The sequence below is a fragment of the Kryptolebias marmoratus genome, linkage group LG1 (assembly GCF_001649575.2).
Source record: "Kryptolebias marmoratus isolate JLee-2015 linkage group LG1, ASM164957v2, whole genome shotgun sequence".
Classification (NCBI taxonomy): Eukaryota; Metazoa; Chordata; class Actinopteri; order Cyprinodontiformes; family Rivulidae; genus Kryptolebias; species Kryptolebias marmoratus.
In genome coordinates, this window is record NC_051430.1 from 17,600,392 (window position 1) to 17,615,056 (window position 14,665).

The window sequence follows — 14,665 nt, forward strand, 5'->3', positions numbered from 1 at the left end:
TATTATCAAGTCTCACGGTGTGATGTAGCATTTTTCTGAAGGAGAAGCGATCCTGACCTCTGATGTGGCCTTTTATCATCACTGGTAGCCCTCATGCCTGAAATCAACCCCCTGAATGTGTGTCTGCTGGGCTGACTCTGATATCATTTTTTATTTATTTTTTTTTACATTCATCTGGTTTCGACTGCCTTTTTTGGCTTTTTTGAATAACAAACAAAAAGAGTTTAAAAAAGCCCACTAAACATCTGCTGTAACTACAGCCTGTCAGTGCGTTTTCATAAAGTTGGCCACATGACAGACTTTCTGCTGCATCTAATGAGGAGCTGAAGGGCCTCAGAGGTTTGATCATGGCTTTTTTTTTTTTTTTTTCATTTTTGTCCTGAAAAAAGTGCAGATATGCTGAGAATGCAGCGGCTCCTGACAGACAGCTGCTGTGAAAACACACGCCGATTTCAAGAGAACTTACATCTCTGTAATACTTCATCCAAGCTGATTAATCTGTGAGCGCTGGATTTGTTTACTTTGGTGGATCTTTGCAAAACTTCATGAGCTCGTCAGGTTTTCTAAAAGATGAAGGCAGCCACCTGTTTGTGGACTGTTTTTAAGCTTTTGGCAGCTGTCAGCTTGGATTTTTTGAACGCCAGTAGTGACTATGTACGAATAAAAGGGGAAGGTGATGATTGTATGACCAGCTTTTGTTACAGTCAGCGTGATATTAACAGAGACTCTCGTAGCTTCCCTTTCAAACCAAGCCCCACCATCTGGAGGACATTGTCTACATTCTGCTCAGCCCTTAAATTGATCATATAAGTGAATAAAAACAGAAGCGGTTGATAAAATAAACATTTACTCACTAAAACGCAAAGGAATGGAAGCTGAAATTTCTTGAGGGTTCAATAAACAAGCCTCAAATAAAGGCCTAGCTTTCCTTGAAGGAATGCATATCGCCCACCACCTTTCCCTTTACAGTTTTAGACATTAACAAAACAATGCTACGCCTTCGGCGGCAGGTGATAAGTCAAAATTACAAGTCAAGTGATTTAAAAGTTAACAAACAGCTTGTAAAAAGTCAAACACCATAAAAACAGATAAATGCCACCCCATTCAGAAAGACTTCTCAAACAACAAAGTCACATTATATTAATCTGCTTCCTTTATATTGATATATATATATATGTATAAAAGAAATGATAAATACTCTGACCAGGAGGGACATCTACTCACGACTTCATAATGATTTATAAAATCCTGAACTAATATTTTTGAAGAAACGTGTTTGTAGGGGACTCTCTTGGAGCGTGTGATGTTCGGGGCCAGCAGATTGGGACTTTATTTGCAGTAACTTTAAGACTCTCACCAACTGAGTTCACTTTATATGCAGCAGCAAAGCCCAGCTTTTTATGGAGCATTGCTGCTGCTGCTCTATAAAAACAGTGGCAATGCCCTATAAAAGCCGAGCATCGCCACTGCATGAAGCTGTATATATAGTTTGTCTGGAACAATGTTTAACAGTTATTTCAGACAAACTATATTTTTTTTTTTTAGTGAACTGTTTTTGATTGCTCAAAGCTCATAAAAGAAAGAAGCTGGTGTTGTCATATATTTATATATATATACTATAAAGCAAATCTATAAGATAAAGAACAGTACGCACAGAGTCTTCTAAATATAAACTGTATTATCAGGTTATTTACAGTAAGTATGAAAGTGTAACACTGACCCTGTAGATTTTTTGGATCCTCAAGAACTTACAGGCAGCTGTATTTAGCCATCTGAATTGTTGTGCGTTGGTTGAAGTGTGCGAGATTAAAACCTGTTTTTGCATCTGAGACGCCCCAGGAAGAAGAGACACCGCTGGAGGTCAGCAGAAACTTCCCTTTAATCAGTCTGCTCACAGACTTTTTCTGTGCAAATGTAGCTTAAGTTCTGTCCAGTGACAGTAAAAAGTGCACTCAGCTAAGAGGAAAAACAAAACAACAAATCACCTCACCGTAAAATGTTCTCATAAGTAACAATGTGCTGCAAAACAAACATTTAGAGGAGGTTTCTTTCCTGACCTTCCTGTGTAGAAATACTCCCTTTTACAGGCAGAGTGACAGCACAACCATCAGACAAAGAATGTCTCACTGTGCAGAAAGAGGCCGCGCATGAAGAGGGGGCAAATTGTAACGAGGAACACACACACACACACAGATGGAGATGTGGCCGGGCGTCAGGCCAGATGCTCCAAGAGAAGGAAACTCACATTCTTGTGATGAGGAGTCATCAAGTATCAGGTTCCACAGACTCTGATGGGAGCTGGAGCCCCTCACCACACACACACACACACACACACACACACACACACACACACACACACACACACACACACACACACACACACACACTAAAAGTTTGCATAGGCATACTCTGCAGCTCATACATTTTAAGCATTAAAAATAGAGTTGCAGCTTCCTCTAAACCCTTAAAAACAAATTTTCCCTCCCAGTAACAAAGTCAGTGTCATGTTTGCTGGATCCAAGATCGCAGGTAGAGTAAAAACCAAAAGGTTTATTTAACAGCATTGACATAAACCCCTAACCTAGGAAGAAACACACATGATGAACACATGGAACTGAGTATAAGTACACAGAGGAGTGATTGCTAAACGAATGCAGCTGGGAGGCTGCAGATGAACAGCAGGTGTAAGAGGCAAACACCGTAAACTGGTAACAGAAAACACAGATAGCTGATAACAAACTGAAAACAACCTGGCAGAAACACGTTTTGATAAAAGCAGCTGTAAAACAAGGAACTGTAAGAAATCCAAAAAAAACGTGGCAGTCCTATAACTGTTTAATCCTGCATCCACTCATCACGAGCAGATTTGTTTAAGACACCCGAACAGAAAGCAACAAGGAAGTAAAAGGGTGTTTGTGAGACGAATGGACACAGAGGAATGTGTTGGACATTTAGAGCAGAGATGGAGAAATCAAGAATAAACTGATGTGTAGTTTTGCCTCTGACCACCAGATGACAGCATCTGTCCACTCTCCACCAACTCCAGTTCAACCTGCATGAAGTTTATCTTAAGTGAGGTACATTTAGCAACATTTTCTTTTGCAATAAATGGTAATATTTTGGTTGTGAATTTTGAAAACACTTGAAGGACTCTTCCAACTATTTCATCCCAGTCCCTCGTCACATCAGCCCTCTCAGTGTCTGTGAATCAGTTTGCATCTAAAGTGAAATATAATGAATGATCTGCAGCCACAGAAAACCTGAAAATGTGTTCAAACACACAACATTAAGACTTAAGGAGCAAATTAAAGAACAAACAAATGGTCAAGGTTTTCTTTAAGCTTTTTTAATTTCAAGGCTTATAAAGGAAATGTTGGAAGAAAATATACATTTCTGTTTCTTCTACTAGATTATATGTGTTCGGCATTTGTGCAAATTTGCAAAAAGCATGTTTTAGCATGGCTTTGGAGATACAGATGAAATAAAGTTTCATGGTGGCTTTTATTAAATGCTTACATAATCTGATTCATATTTGTACCAACTCTGTTTGTGGGTTACAAGGAGCAAATTGTAAAAAAATTGTTTTCTCACAATCTGCTCCTCTCAGGTTCATGACCACAATTCTCCTCTTCAGTAGGATATAACACTTAAAGCATTTTTAAAAATTATTTTGTATAAGGTTGCTGCTTGTTGCCCAGCAGATGCAAGTTTAAAACAAAAACCGTTCTTGAAAATATGAGGAGAAGTTTGATGATTTTGAAGCAGACCTGTTTGTTCGTCATTCCTCCTTTAATCAGAACATCTCTCTGACAGATTGTTCTGTTCACCTGTTTTAGTTTATCTGTTGAATAAGGAGGAAGCACCTGAAAGGCTTTCAGTTGCTACCAAGTTCACTCGAGGTTTCTGTGACTCATTTATTTGCTGTTTGAATAACCCATCCCTTCACTGGGATTTTTCTGATATCAGGTTTCAAATGGTTTCACCTGCAATGTGTTTTAAATAATTGTTTAAATGTTTTAATTTCTTCTTTCATTTAAGTTAAAGTGAGGCAATTAGTCCACACAGCTTCTTCTTTGTTTGCAGCTTCAGAAATTTGAACTTTGAACGATTCTCTGTGCACAAAACACCCTTACTGATTTATTTACAGAAGGTTTGTGTTCAGATTTATTTATATTAGTTTTAGTTTAGTTTCATAAAAATCATTAAAACTGACTAAAAGTTATTAAGATGTGTTTGGCATTAAACAACAATTTTTACCAAGTTCTTTTTAATGAAAGAAAACGCATTGTATTTAGGCTACACAGTTGGAAATGTCTTTGGATGTTTTTGACTGTAAGAAGTTCAATTTAGGTCCTATGTACTCATTACAAACTCATGAAGACCTGTCAAAGAAAAGAACATAAAGTAATTAAGAAAAGCACATGTTGATGAGTGATATGCCCTTAAGTTGAAAATGTATGAGCTGCCTACCTCACACGTTTATTTAACTACAAAAGCAGCTGAGGTGACTGGTCGACATGGAAGAGCCGTGCGGGATAGAGAAGTCAGACAATTTTGATGTGTTGCTTCATATTTCTGCTCAAATTTGTTGCATAAAGTGTGCCAATAAGTTTCTAAAACAATCTAAAGGCAGCTGTTCATCCTGTAACCAGAGGGTTGCCAGTTCGGACCCCTGCTTCGTCCGTCTCAGACATTGTGTCCTTGGTCATGACACTTCACCTGCCTCGCCTCCTGATGGTTTACCTACACAAACTGCGGACAGCCTAATGAAGGTCAATCACACGACTAAAGCTTCTATCTGTTTTCTGTTGATTCAGCTAAATGCTTTGTTTACATTGAGCGTGTACCCGCACTTCAGAACTGCATATCAATATATCTGGAAAACTCTTTCAAACACCACCATTTGATATATTTCAGGAGAATTTTTTTTATGTTGGATTTCATATTTTGTAATGAGTAGCTTTAAGGCTCAAAAAGAAACCAGGAGCAGGATGGGAGTGGATCGAAGGACTGACGGGGCAAAGAAGCTGGATTAACCTCAGACACCTGATGGCTATTTATTATTAAAAGACTAGCATTCCTTGAAGAAATGCATATGGCCCTCCGCCTTTCATGTCAGGGATTTGAACAAAAATCATCTTCTTCTGAGAAGGAAACAGTTACAGACATTTCAGTCAAACCTCACAAAATGACATTCTGTATGATCTCATGTAATATGGTGAGATCTTGCAAGACGTGTTTGTTCTCAGAGAATGTGTTGAGGATGACGCTCAGCTACCAACACAACAAATTTTAGTATGTCTGTAAAACTGACCGAGGTGCAGCCATTTTGGTGCTGCCTAAGGTTGATAGTGTTGTCGGTGACGGGTGATAAAAACGTCATCAAGGATATTCAAACGTTTCTGCCAGCAGCAGCCTCGAAACTGTGGGGCAGAATTTTAGAAGTCCGGTCTCAATTACTTAAGAAACACTTGAGGAAAATCCTCATTAAAGTAGTGTACTTGTTATGTAGAGGAGTTAAATCTGAAAGCCTGAAATGTTGGCGACTGACATTTTCTATGCAGCTGAGCTTCTTTATGAGCAACTAGAATAAAAATCAATTTTATTTCAGTGACTTGGAGCTGCTGACTGAAGCAGGAGACAATACGGTCAATGAGGCTCTTTTTTTGGCCAGTCAGTCAAAACAGTTTTCAGAATTTCTTATTGTGCTTACTTAACTTTTTTTTTTTAAAAACAGCATTTCTGACTTTTCTAGAATCGCTCTTACATAACACTCCCACTCTTACATAACTGAGAGGCGAAGCCTGACCTCACCTCAGCTGAGCCGTCCACCCGCTGCAGTAAAAGCAAACAAACCAAAAGCATCTCAAGGTTTTCAGATTGTCTCTGGAGATAATTCAATAAGGTCAAGATTGCCTCTGCTAGGTGCCAGGGATTCCTAAGAACGATAAGCGCATGAGGTGGGTGTGAGGGGAGAGGTGGAGTCTTGTTGTATAAAAGCCTTCCCTGTGAGCTTCTGTGATGTGCATCAGAAGAAGCGGGCAGCCCATGTGGCCTGAGAGTGGTTCCAAACATATGACCGGGTCAGACTGCACAAAGGTAAGAGCACTTTTACAGACACTTGTTGTAGCCTGCAAAGTCCTGCAAGAAGGAAAAATAGTAAAGAAAATGTAGAAAATAGTAATGAAATAGATCAGAGAGTTTGATAGAAAAAAGCAAACATTTAAAGAAGATAAGAGAAATGATGATGGGTTAGTCTTTCTTTGTCTGAGAGAATTGATTTTCATGACTTTGAGTTTTCAAATTCCTCTTCTTTGAAATATGTTTTCCTTTCAATACAGAAGCAAATGTTTTATCTTTTCCAGAAGTCAATAAAAATGCTTAAATTTATTGTCCCTTCAGGGAAAATATTCTGCAACCTTTAATCACACGAGAAAGAGTGTGACAACTTAACATAAATGTATCCAAGTTGTAAGTTTAAAATACCATAGCATGACCTGTTTTCATCAGTCATTTTTTAGGAAGTGTAACAAGCAGTGAGACAGACTGAAATCTGCTGCTGATTAACGTTTTTGCTTGTCTTCTGTTCAGGATATTCCCAAGAATATCAGCTCCTCCTCTCCTGCCTCTCCTTCACCCAGCTCTCCACCTCCCGTCTTTACCGTAAGCTGGTCCCCGCTCTACATGTCATCCTGTTATTTTCTTAGATTCTCACAGTTTATTTCATTTTTGAACTAAACTTTCAATCCTGATGACCTGTCCAGGAGCTCCAGCCCCTGATGGCACACCCTGACCTCCCATCTGAGCACCGCCCCTCCCAGGAGGACAAGAGGGACGAGAGAGGCCAAGAGAGGCCTGCGGGACTCACAGCCCTGCAGAGCGCCAAGGCCTGCTTTCTCAAGGGAGTGTCCTACTTCTCAGGAGACATGGAGGTGTTTGGAAAATGGATGGAAAGTAAGTCGTGCATCAGTGATACTCTGGAAATGACATACATGTCCTATCAAGCAATATCATATATTGAGACTCAGTGAGTATTTAATGTATAAACTTAGTCAAACATCAGTGCTAAATCATAACAGGAACTTAAAACAGTGGCCCTCAGACAAACTGGGTCATAAAGTTTAATTGAGCTGAAACACTGAGCAATATTTAACGATGAAGGATACACAGGTCTCACAAACATTTACCACCTGTTTGTTTTCCAGAGCAGTTCTTCTTGCTGCAGCTGCTGGACTGGGTTCTGCGAGGGGCGTCCCAGGTGATGTTCGTCAACAACCCTCTGAGTGGGCTCATCATCTTCGGGGGCCTCATTTTGCAAAACTACTGGTGGGCCCTCAATGGCTTCGTGGGCACACTCTTCGCTACCATTTCGGCCCTCATCCTGCAGCAAAACAGGTATAAACCCAGACTACATCTGAACTGAATCACTGTTTTAGACCATTTTAAATAACAAGCTGCTTAACTTTGCTTTGAAGCATAGAAACTGATCAGTTTTAGTGATTTTTCCCCAGGGGTGCCATAGCTGCGGGGTTGTATGGCTACAACGGCATCCTGGTGGGTCTGCTGATGGCTGTGTTCTCCAACGCAGGAAACTGGTACTGGTGGCTTCTGCTGCCGAACGTCTTCATGTCCATGATGTGGTAAGCAGCCAGAAACGATTGAACAAGAAAAAAACAGGGTAGAAAAAAAATGAAAAGAGTAGATCCAAGTTTCCGGTTTTCGATGTAACAGCTCGGTCGGCTACAAAGAAAGCAAAGCTTTTAAATTTGCAAATGATAAGACAGGGAGCTGCAAGACATCAACAAGTCATTAAATGATTGCGTGAGCGACGTGTGGAGTCCATTTAACACAGATGATGACCGAATGTACTGTTGTGTTGTAGCCCGATTGTGTCCAGCGCCCTGGCATCTATTAACAGCCGCTGGGACCTGCCAGTGTTCACGCTGCCCTTCAACATCCTGGTGTGCCTCCACATGGTCGCCACCGGCCACTACAACCACCACTTCCCCCAGGTGCTCATCCAGCCGCGCTCCGAGTTCCCCAACATCACCTGGGCTGAAATCGACGTAGCAAAGGTCAGCAAGAGGCTATAATCTCCCTTAACAAAGCGCGCGCCAGCTCCAGGTTAGCGCTGTTGGAAACACACTCGTGACTCTTGCATTCATAAATATCTTTGACTTTTTCAGCTATTCAGGTCAGTGCCTGTAGGGATAGGGCAGGTCTACGGCTGTGACAACCCCTGGACAGGAGGAATGTTCATCATCTCCCTCTTCATCTCCTCCCCTGTCACCTGCGTTCATGCTGTGCTGGGATCCACTGTGGGCATGGTGTCAGGTGAGAGGACGCCCATAAAGCCCGACACGTTTCCCCTCATGGTCCCAATAAAGTCATGATCAGTATTCAGGAGGAATATGACTGAGGTTTTTTTGTTTTTCTTCAGGTTTGGCTCTAGCAGCTCCTTTTGAAGACATTTATTTTGGCCTGTGGGGATACAACTGTGTGTTGGCGTGCATCGCCATCGGCGGAATGTTCTACGCTCTCACCTGGCAGGTGCACCTGCTCGCCATCACATGTGGTGAGTGGACACCAAGAGAGATTAAAACTTTATCTTAAAGTGCAGCTAACCTGTAAGAGATAGGCGTAGGACGTCATGCAACTATGAGCAACTTTGGGAAACTCAGCGGAGGTATCAGTTATCTGTAATCTCAACTTTTTTTTCTTCTTGTCTGCAGCTTTTTTCTGCGCTTATCTCGGCTCAGCCATTGCCAACATCATGTCCAGGGTAATTATACACCCTTATAATTTAATCCAAACACGCATTTATTAACATAAAAGGAAAAAACATTGTTACCAAGTGTGATTCTTTTGATCTATCCACAGTTCGGTCTTCCAGCCTGCACCTGGCCTTTCTGCCTCTCTGCCCTCACCTTCCTCCTCCTAACCACGGGCACCAAACGAATACTCAAGCTGCCGCTGGCTAAGGTCACCTACCCTGAGAAGAACCTGGCCTTCTACTGGAAACTGAAGAAGCAGGAGAAAGCAGACAAGGCCGAGAAGGAGAGGAAAGAGCGAGAGGAGCAGCAGAGAGCCGTGGAGGAGGAAGTCATCCTGAATGAGAAAGAACGGCTGAGGCTGGAGCTGCAGAGGATGGAGGAGGGGAAAGCTGAAGGTAGAAATAACGAGACACAAGAAGAAGAGCGAGCACCTGCAGCAGATGTGCAGGCTACTGAAGAAGAACGAAACAGGAGAAACGAAACCACTGAAATCACTATTGCTGAATATCTTTAAGACTGCAATACCGAAAATCAAAAATATTGCCAATCCAATTAAAATGTTTGAAGGATGTAAATAATAAACCTGTAAATATTTTTAGTGTGTGACACTGTATATAGTTATAAATACTTTTTTTGCTCCTTGTTTTTTTTAACCTGAATTCAGTTTAAGGTGACGGTTTATCAACAATTTGTATTTTGTTTTGTAAAGAAGTTTGTTTATATGAGTTGGTGAAATATTTCCTGTTTTATGTTTGTTTTTTGTAAGCAGTTTCTCATGTCAATTGTTGTTTATTTGTTGTTGTTACCTAAAGTGTCTTAAAATTTGAATATGAAATAATAAAAAATGAACATGTGAAATTAATGAATCAGCTTGATGAAAAATGACGGACAGTAGAAAAAAAGCTGCTGAAAATCCTCAGACCTTAAACTGCACCACACATCTGTATTACAGCTGTTCTCCAGGGGTCCGGCTTCAGGACCCAACATCACCCCTCAATGACAACCAAGACAACCAGCAAGCTGTGGTGCTGGAGAATTATGCACCTTTTATGTTATTTTAATTAAAACCAAAACTCTTTACATCAGTACCTCAGCCTTTTTGAACAGACTCAACGGTCCTTTCATCCACAAATATGAAATAAGAAACTATTGAGAAGTAGTTTCAAAAAGACTCAAAATATGTAGCGTTAGTTGAGTACCCACTCACTGAATATAAAACAAACAATGTCTTATTACAATTATTCAGTCATTTATTCTTAAGACTGACATAACAATTGAAACTGATTCTTTTTCTTAACTTGTTTTTTCCCCAAGTGAGGGCCCTTGACCCATCTTTTTGGACTATTTGGAGCAGGTGTTTAAGTCAAAGTAAAACCATAAACGACCCAAATTTTTACGCTGCAAATGACGAAAAGAACAACTTCATTGTTGAGAAGTCAGTTGTGTGAAAATACGTCTGAAGCACCTGAAAAAAAGACAAGCAGGGAAAGGAACACTCTCAGTACCTCAGTCCCTGATATATGCACAATGTTTTCCTGACTTCAGCGGATGAATGAAGGGAAATGTGCAGCACGAAGGACTTCACACGTCAGAACTGAGCGGATTTCTCCAGCATGTGCAGATCTTCTCACCTTGACTCTGAGCTGCACCGAACGGTCATATCCAAACACGAGTTAACTTTCCTACCAGATTTCCACCACACTTTAAATCCAGCATTACATAATTTGATTTGCCACAACTTTCTAATTGTTGCAAACCTGCAGCCACATTTTTCATCTTCCTACAACACTCCTGACAAAGAGTTGCAGGACTGTCTCGTAACGCTGCTCCACATTACAAACTGTCTCTCAGAAAGATCGCCCATCTTGTTGATGGCACAAATTATGTAAATGAATGTGACCCTAAAGGGATAGGCAGGCTCTAGTGAAGCACAGAGGTCAGGTAAGGTTGTTTAGTTTTCATTTTTCTGGTTTTGTTAAGAGGTATTCGTTGCATAATATGCCTGAAACATTCGCTCACTGCTTTGTGCTGTTATGTAACTATTTAGGCCAATCAGATTTAAGCGATTTGAGGCTCCGTGTCCTGAAGAGACACAGGCTTTAATCAAAGGAGAAATCTGTGTAACCTTAGCAAACCTGGATCTACTGAAGAAACTATCATAAACCTCAGCGCTGGTCAAGCAAGGACAAGGAACTAAATCTTATTGTTCATTGCCTGAAACTTTTAAATAATTATTTTTTTCCCAAAAAATTACTGGGTTTTATTATTAATGTACTCGTTGCTATTTTCGTAGCATGATATGTGCCTCCGACAGAAAACCATTTGTGCTGCTTACACAACCTTACATATTTTAATAACTTGTTTAAGTTATTGAAAAGGAGGAAGCAAATTATTCCGTGTCTGGTTTATAATTTGGGATTTTGTTTTTCAACTACAAAATTGATGAACACAACAGAATAACTTACATTTGAAAGAAAGTACAAGTTTTGTAATTTTTACTAAAAAAATCTTAACTGAAATCACCACAATTATTTCATGGCCAGTTATTGACTTTACTTGAAGGTTTAGAAAGGTGGCTGCTTTTATGTAATGAAATCTTTTTCCATGTTGATGCTTTCGTGGGATCGAATTATGTAACTGTGACTCGAAGCTTCTTCTGCTTCCTTCCTCAATCCAAACATGTGAGATGCAAAATGAAGATAAGTTTCAGACGATTAGATAACTGTAAACATGTTGAACCAGAAGTTTCCAGAAGAGACTTCAGGAAGCTTTTAACAACCTTGATTAAATGATTAGTAACTAGGTTGCCGTCAAAAGTAGGTTATAGGAGCTACGGTGATAAATTTGATTCTTCTGTTAATTAGAAACATCACAGTTGGGATTGTGACTTTGTTCAGGGCATCATGAATGTGTTTCTCACTTAGAAACAGGATTTGATGCACAGCCAGCGTGCAAAACTGTGTTCAGTCAGTAATTTATAATGCACTTCTTCAAATAAATATACTTTTTTTTTAAAAAAGTGAAACAAGTGTGTTACAAAATGAATGGAGTTTCATTGGAAGTTTGTGGAACATTTAAGGTGACGAATCTGAAAAATCGAACCCATGTTTTGGACGCTGGTTGTGTGTTTTAACTCTCCCTAATAAACGATATCTGCTGCAGGGTGTTAACATTGTTTTCACTGAGTTGGGTAACAATGGAAGCAGCAATTTTACAATCTTCTCTACCGCATTTTACAGAAATTAGCTGGCTGTAAATATAATACACAACAGACAGCTGGCTCAGTCTGACATTAATTACAATAATTGGGACGGTCTGTTTTGTGCTGTGAGCTCTTTAGTTGCACAAGCACCTCTGTGATGACATTGCACTAAAAGGAGCCTGTCTCAGATTTTTAAAAAGAACATTATGTAGCGTTGCAGGCAAGCAAGCATTCAGCGTAAAGTAAAAGGAGAGGTCATTTAACATGAGAGATACTGTTGAGTGCAGTTATCTTCTTTTAGATTACAGGCTGTCATGAGAAGAGCTGAGCACTGATTTAGCACACAGAAAACTTGTCTGAACAAGACTTAACCTCATCATCTGACTTGATATGTATTACATTACTGAATATTACATTAAGTAATGTAGACATTTCATATCGCACATTTTTATTTTCTGAAATGTATTTAGCATTTGGTTCATGGGAGTGTAGCTTCCTGAAGTCTGACTGCAGGTACATATATGTGTTTATATTTGAAGAGTACCGTCATGCGAGCTACAAGGTTAAACTCCTGTCTTTTATCCAGCAGCCTGTAGATGTTGTTGAGCTGCAGCAGAGCTTCTGTCACAGGAGAAGCCTCAGTTTCACTGGACATGTACTGCAAGAGGTTGATGACTTGATGGAAGGAAACACGCCCCAGTCTATTGGCCAAACAGAGCAAGGGAAAGGTGGGAAACATGTTCCCCTCATTTTATATCACCAAACAGTAATAAACAGAATACTGTTCAGGCTGTTCTCATACCTGGAGAGAGCAAAGATGTCGTGTATGAGTGAAGCTCGATCTTCAGGTGTCAGAACACTGACATTCGAGGACAAAGCACCAATAAGAGCTTCCCAGCCCTTCTCTCCGTAGTCGACGATGTAGAAACCTGTGCTCCTGTAGTTGAACTTCAGCCACTTCACACTTTCTGACACATTCAGAGTTCCTTACACACAAACAAAAATGTGCAGTTTCACACAGCATCCTTGATGCTTTTCATTATGATTGTTCATGTTTTGTACTTTACCTAAATTATTATTATTAATTACGATGAGTTGCCAAAAACATTTACAGAAAATTACAGAAACAGCTTCTTGGAATATGAAATACAATGGAATAAAATTGAAAATGCATATTAAAATGAAAGACATAGCATTCCTTGAAGGAATGCATATCACCCACAACCTTTCATGTCAGAGTTTTAAACTAAGATCATTATATGTTGAGAAATGATACAGATGACCGTTTTGGTTATGTCTAGAAAACTTTGTTATGTGTGATGTTGCAAGATGAATGTGGTGTATGTGTTGTGAATGACTCTAAGCCATTTTTTGCGCTTGTTAAGGTTTCTTAGCTGGGGCGGCCATCTTGAATCGAGTTGACTCCAATAGGTGGTCAGCTGTAGATGACCGTCCAAAGATGACTTTCTGACACTTTCATTAAGATTCATCCAGCGGTTCATGACATATTTATCAGACACATACATGCGCACAGACAGACACCAATCTGATCCTAAAGTTGTACACCCCTAAAGCAGCAAACACTCACATTTGCATGTTTGCAGCTGGTCTAACAAGAGTTAATCTAATCAGTGCGATTCAGTATTTTTAGTTTTTCAGTATCGGTCATCAGTCATGCTACATCTCCCAGGTTAATCTGATGGTTGAAGCTGCTGAGGCAGGTGACCGTGACCCGAACAACTGTGTCAAAGTCATCGTGACCTTTCAGACCAACCACATTGTTCAGATGGTTGGTGTACGTCCAGGTTTGCCACCGAAAGTGCAAAGACAATGACTGACAGATGGATTATGGGAGATCGTATCAGCAGAAAAGAAGCAGCAGGAAACACGTTTCACTGCACCTTAAGACTGAGGTCACTGTGTGAGTCTGACGGGAGGACTGATCAAGAGTCGCACCAACCAAGAACCCGACAGAGAATTGATTCGTAACACATGGACATACAGGGCCTGAAGAAAGTGTGTAAAAAGTATTTTACTAGTATTTTTTTTTGTAATGATGGTTTTCAACCTTATTTTACAAATAAAACTCTGAAAAGGGTGGAGTGCGTTTGTGTTCAGCCCCCAAACTAAAATCCAGAACAACCACTGTCTGCTGAAGTCATCTAATTGGTACACAGAGTCCACCTGTGTGTTATTTAATCTCAGTATAAATCCAGGTGTTCTGTGAATGCCTCAGAGGTTTGTTACAGAACATTAGTCATCATTCAGCTTCATGAAGACCAATAAAAAAATTGTCAACAACTTTCCATGACCTGCCTGTTGTGGTCCTTGGTCTTCATGAAGCTGATTGATCACTAATCTTCTGTAACAAACCTCTGAGGCCTTCACAGAACAGATGGATTCATAGCTATTTTAAATTACACACAGATGGACTCTGTAGTGACTCCTGACAGCAGCCGGTTGCTCTGGATTTTAGTTTGGGGTATTAGAGTATATAAATATAAGAGGATATAAATACACACAACACTTTCCAGTTTTTTTATTTGTGAAAAAAAATTTCCTTCTACTTCACAATGATGAACCACTTTATGTTGGTCTATCACACAAAATCTCAGTAAAATCCATTGAAGTTTGTGGCTGCAACATGGCAGGTTGGAGAAAAGTTCAAGGGGTACAAACACTGCTTTCA

The 14,665-nt window shown here is 40.0% G+C and overlaps 1 protein-coding gene across 1 annotated transcript; it reads left to right on the forward strand.

The window, feature by feature from the left end:
• The first annotated feature begins 5,787 nt into the window (after nucleotides 1–5,787).
• On the forward strand, nucleotides 5,788–9,624 carry slc14a2 (solute carrier family 14 member 2). The gene is made up of 10 exons (XM_017413729.3): nucleotides 5,788–6,099; nucleotides 6,592–6,663; nucleotides 6,765–6,954; nucleotides 7,206–7,395; nucleotides 7,512–7,640; nucleotides 7,883–8,075; nucleotides 8,187–8,334; nucleotides 8,441–8,575; nucleotides 8,733–8,782; nucleotides 8,881–9,624. The coding sequence occupies exons 1-10, from the start codon at nucleotides 6,022–6,024 to the stop codon at nucleotides 9,286–9,288; spliced, it is 1,593 nt and encodes a 530-aa protein (XP_017269218.2). The 5' UTR covers nucleotides 5,788–6,021; the 3' UTR covers nucleotides 9,289–9,624.
• Nucleotides 9,625–14,665: the final 5,041 nt, after the last annotated feature.

Bases quoted from the DNA above. Each gene is read 5' to 3' on its own strand.
- slc14a2 (XM_017413729.3), top strand. From the start codon at position 6,022: ATGTGCATCAGAAGAAGCGGGCAGCCCATGTGGCCTGAGAGTGGTTCC. The intron at 6,100-6,591 runs GTAAGAGCACTT...TCTTCTGTTCAG, and splicing joins CCGGGTCAGACTGCACAAAG to GATATTCCCAAGAATATCAG. The intron at 8,576-8,732 runs GTGAGTGGACAC...TCTTGTCTGCAG, and splicing joins CCTGCTCGCCATCACATGTG to CTTTTTTCTGCGCTTATCTC.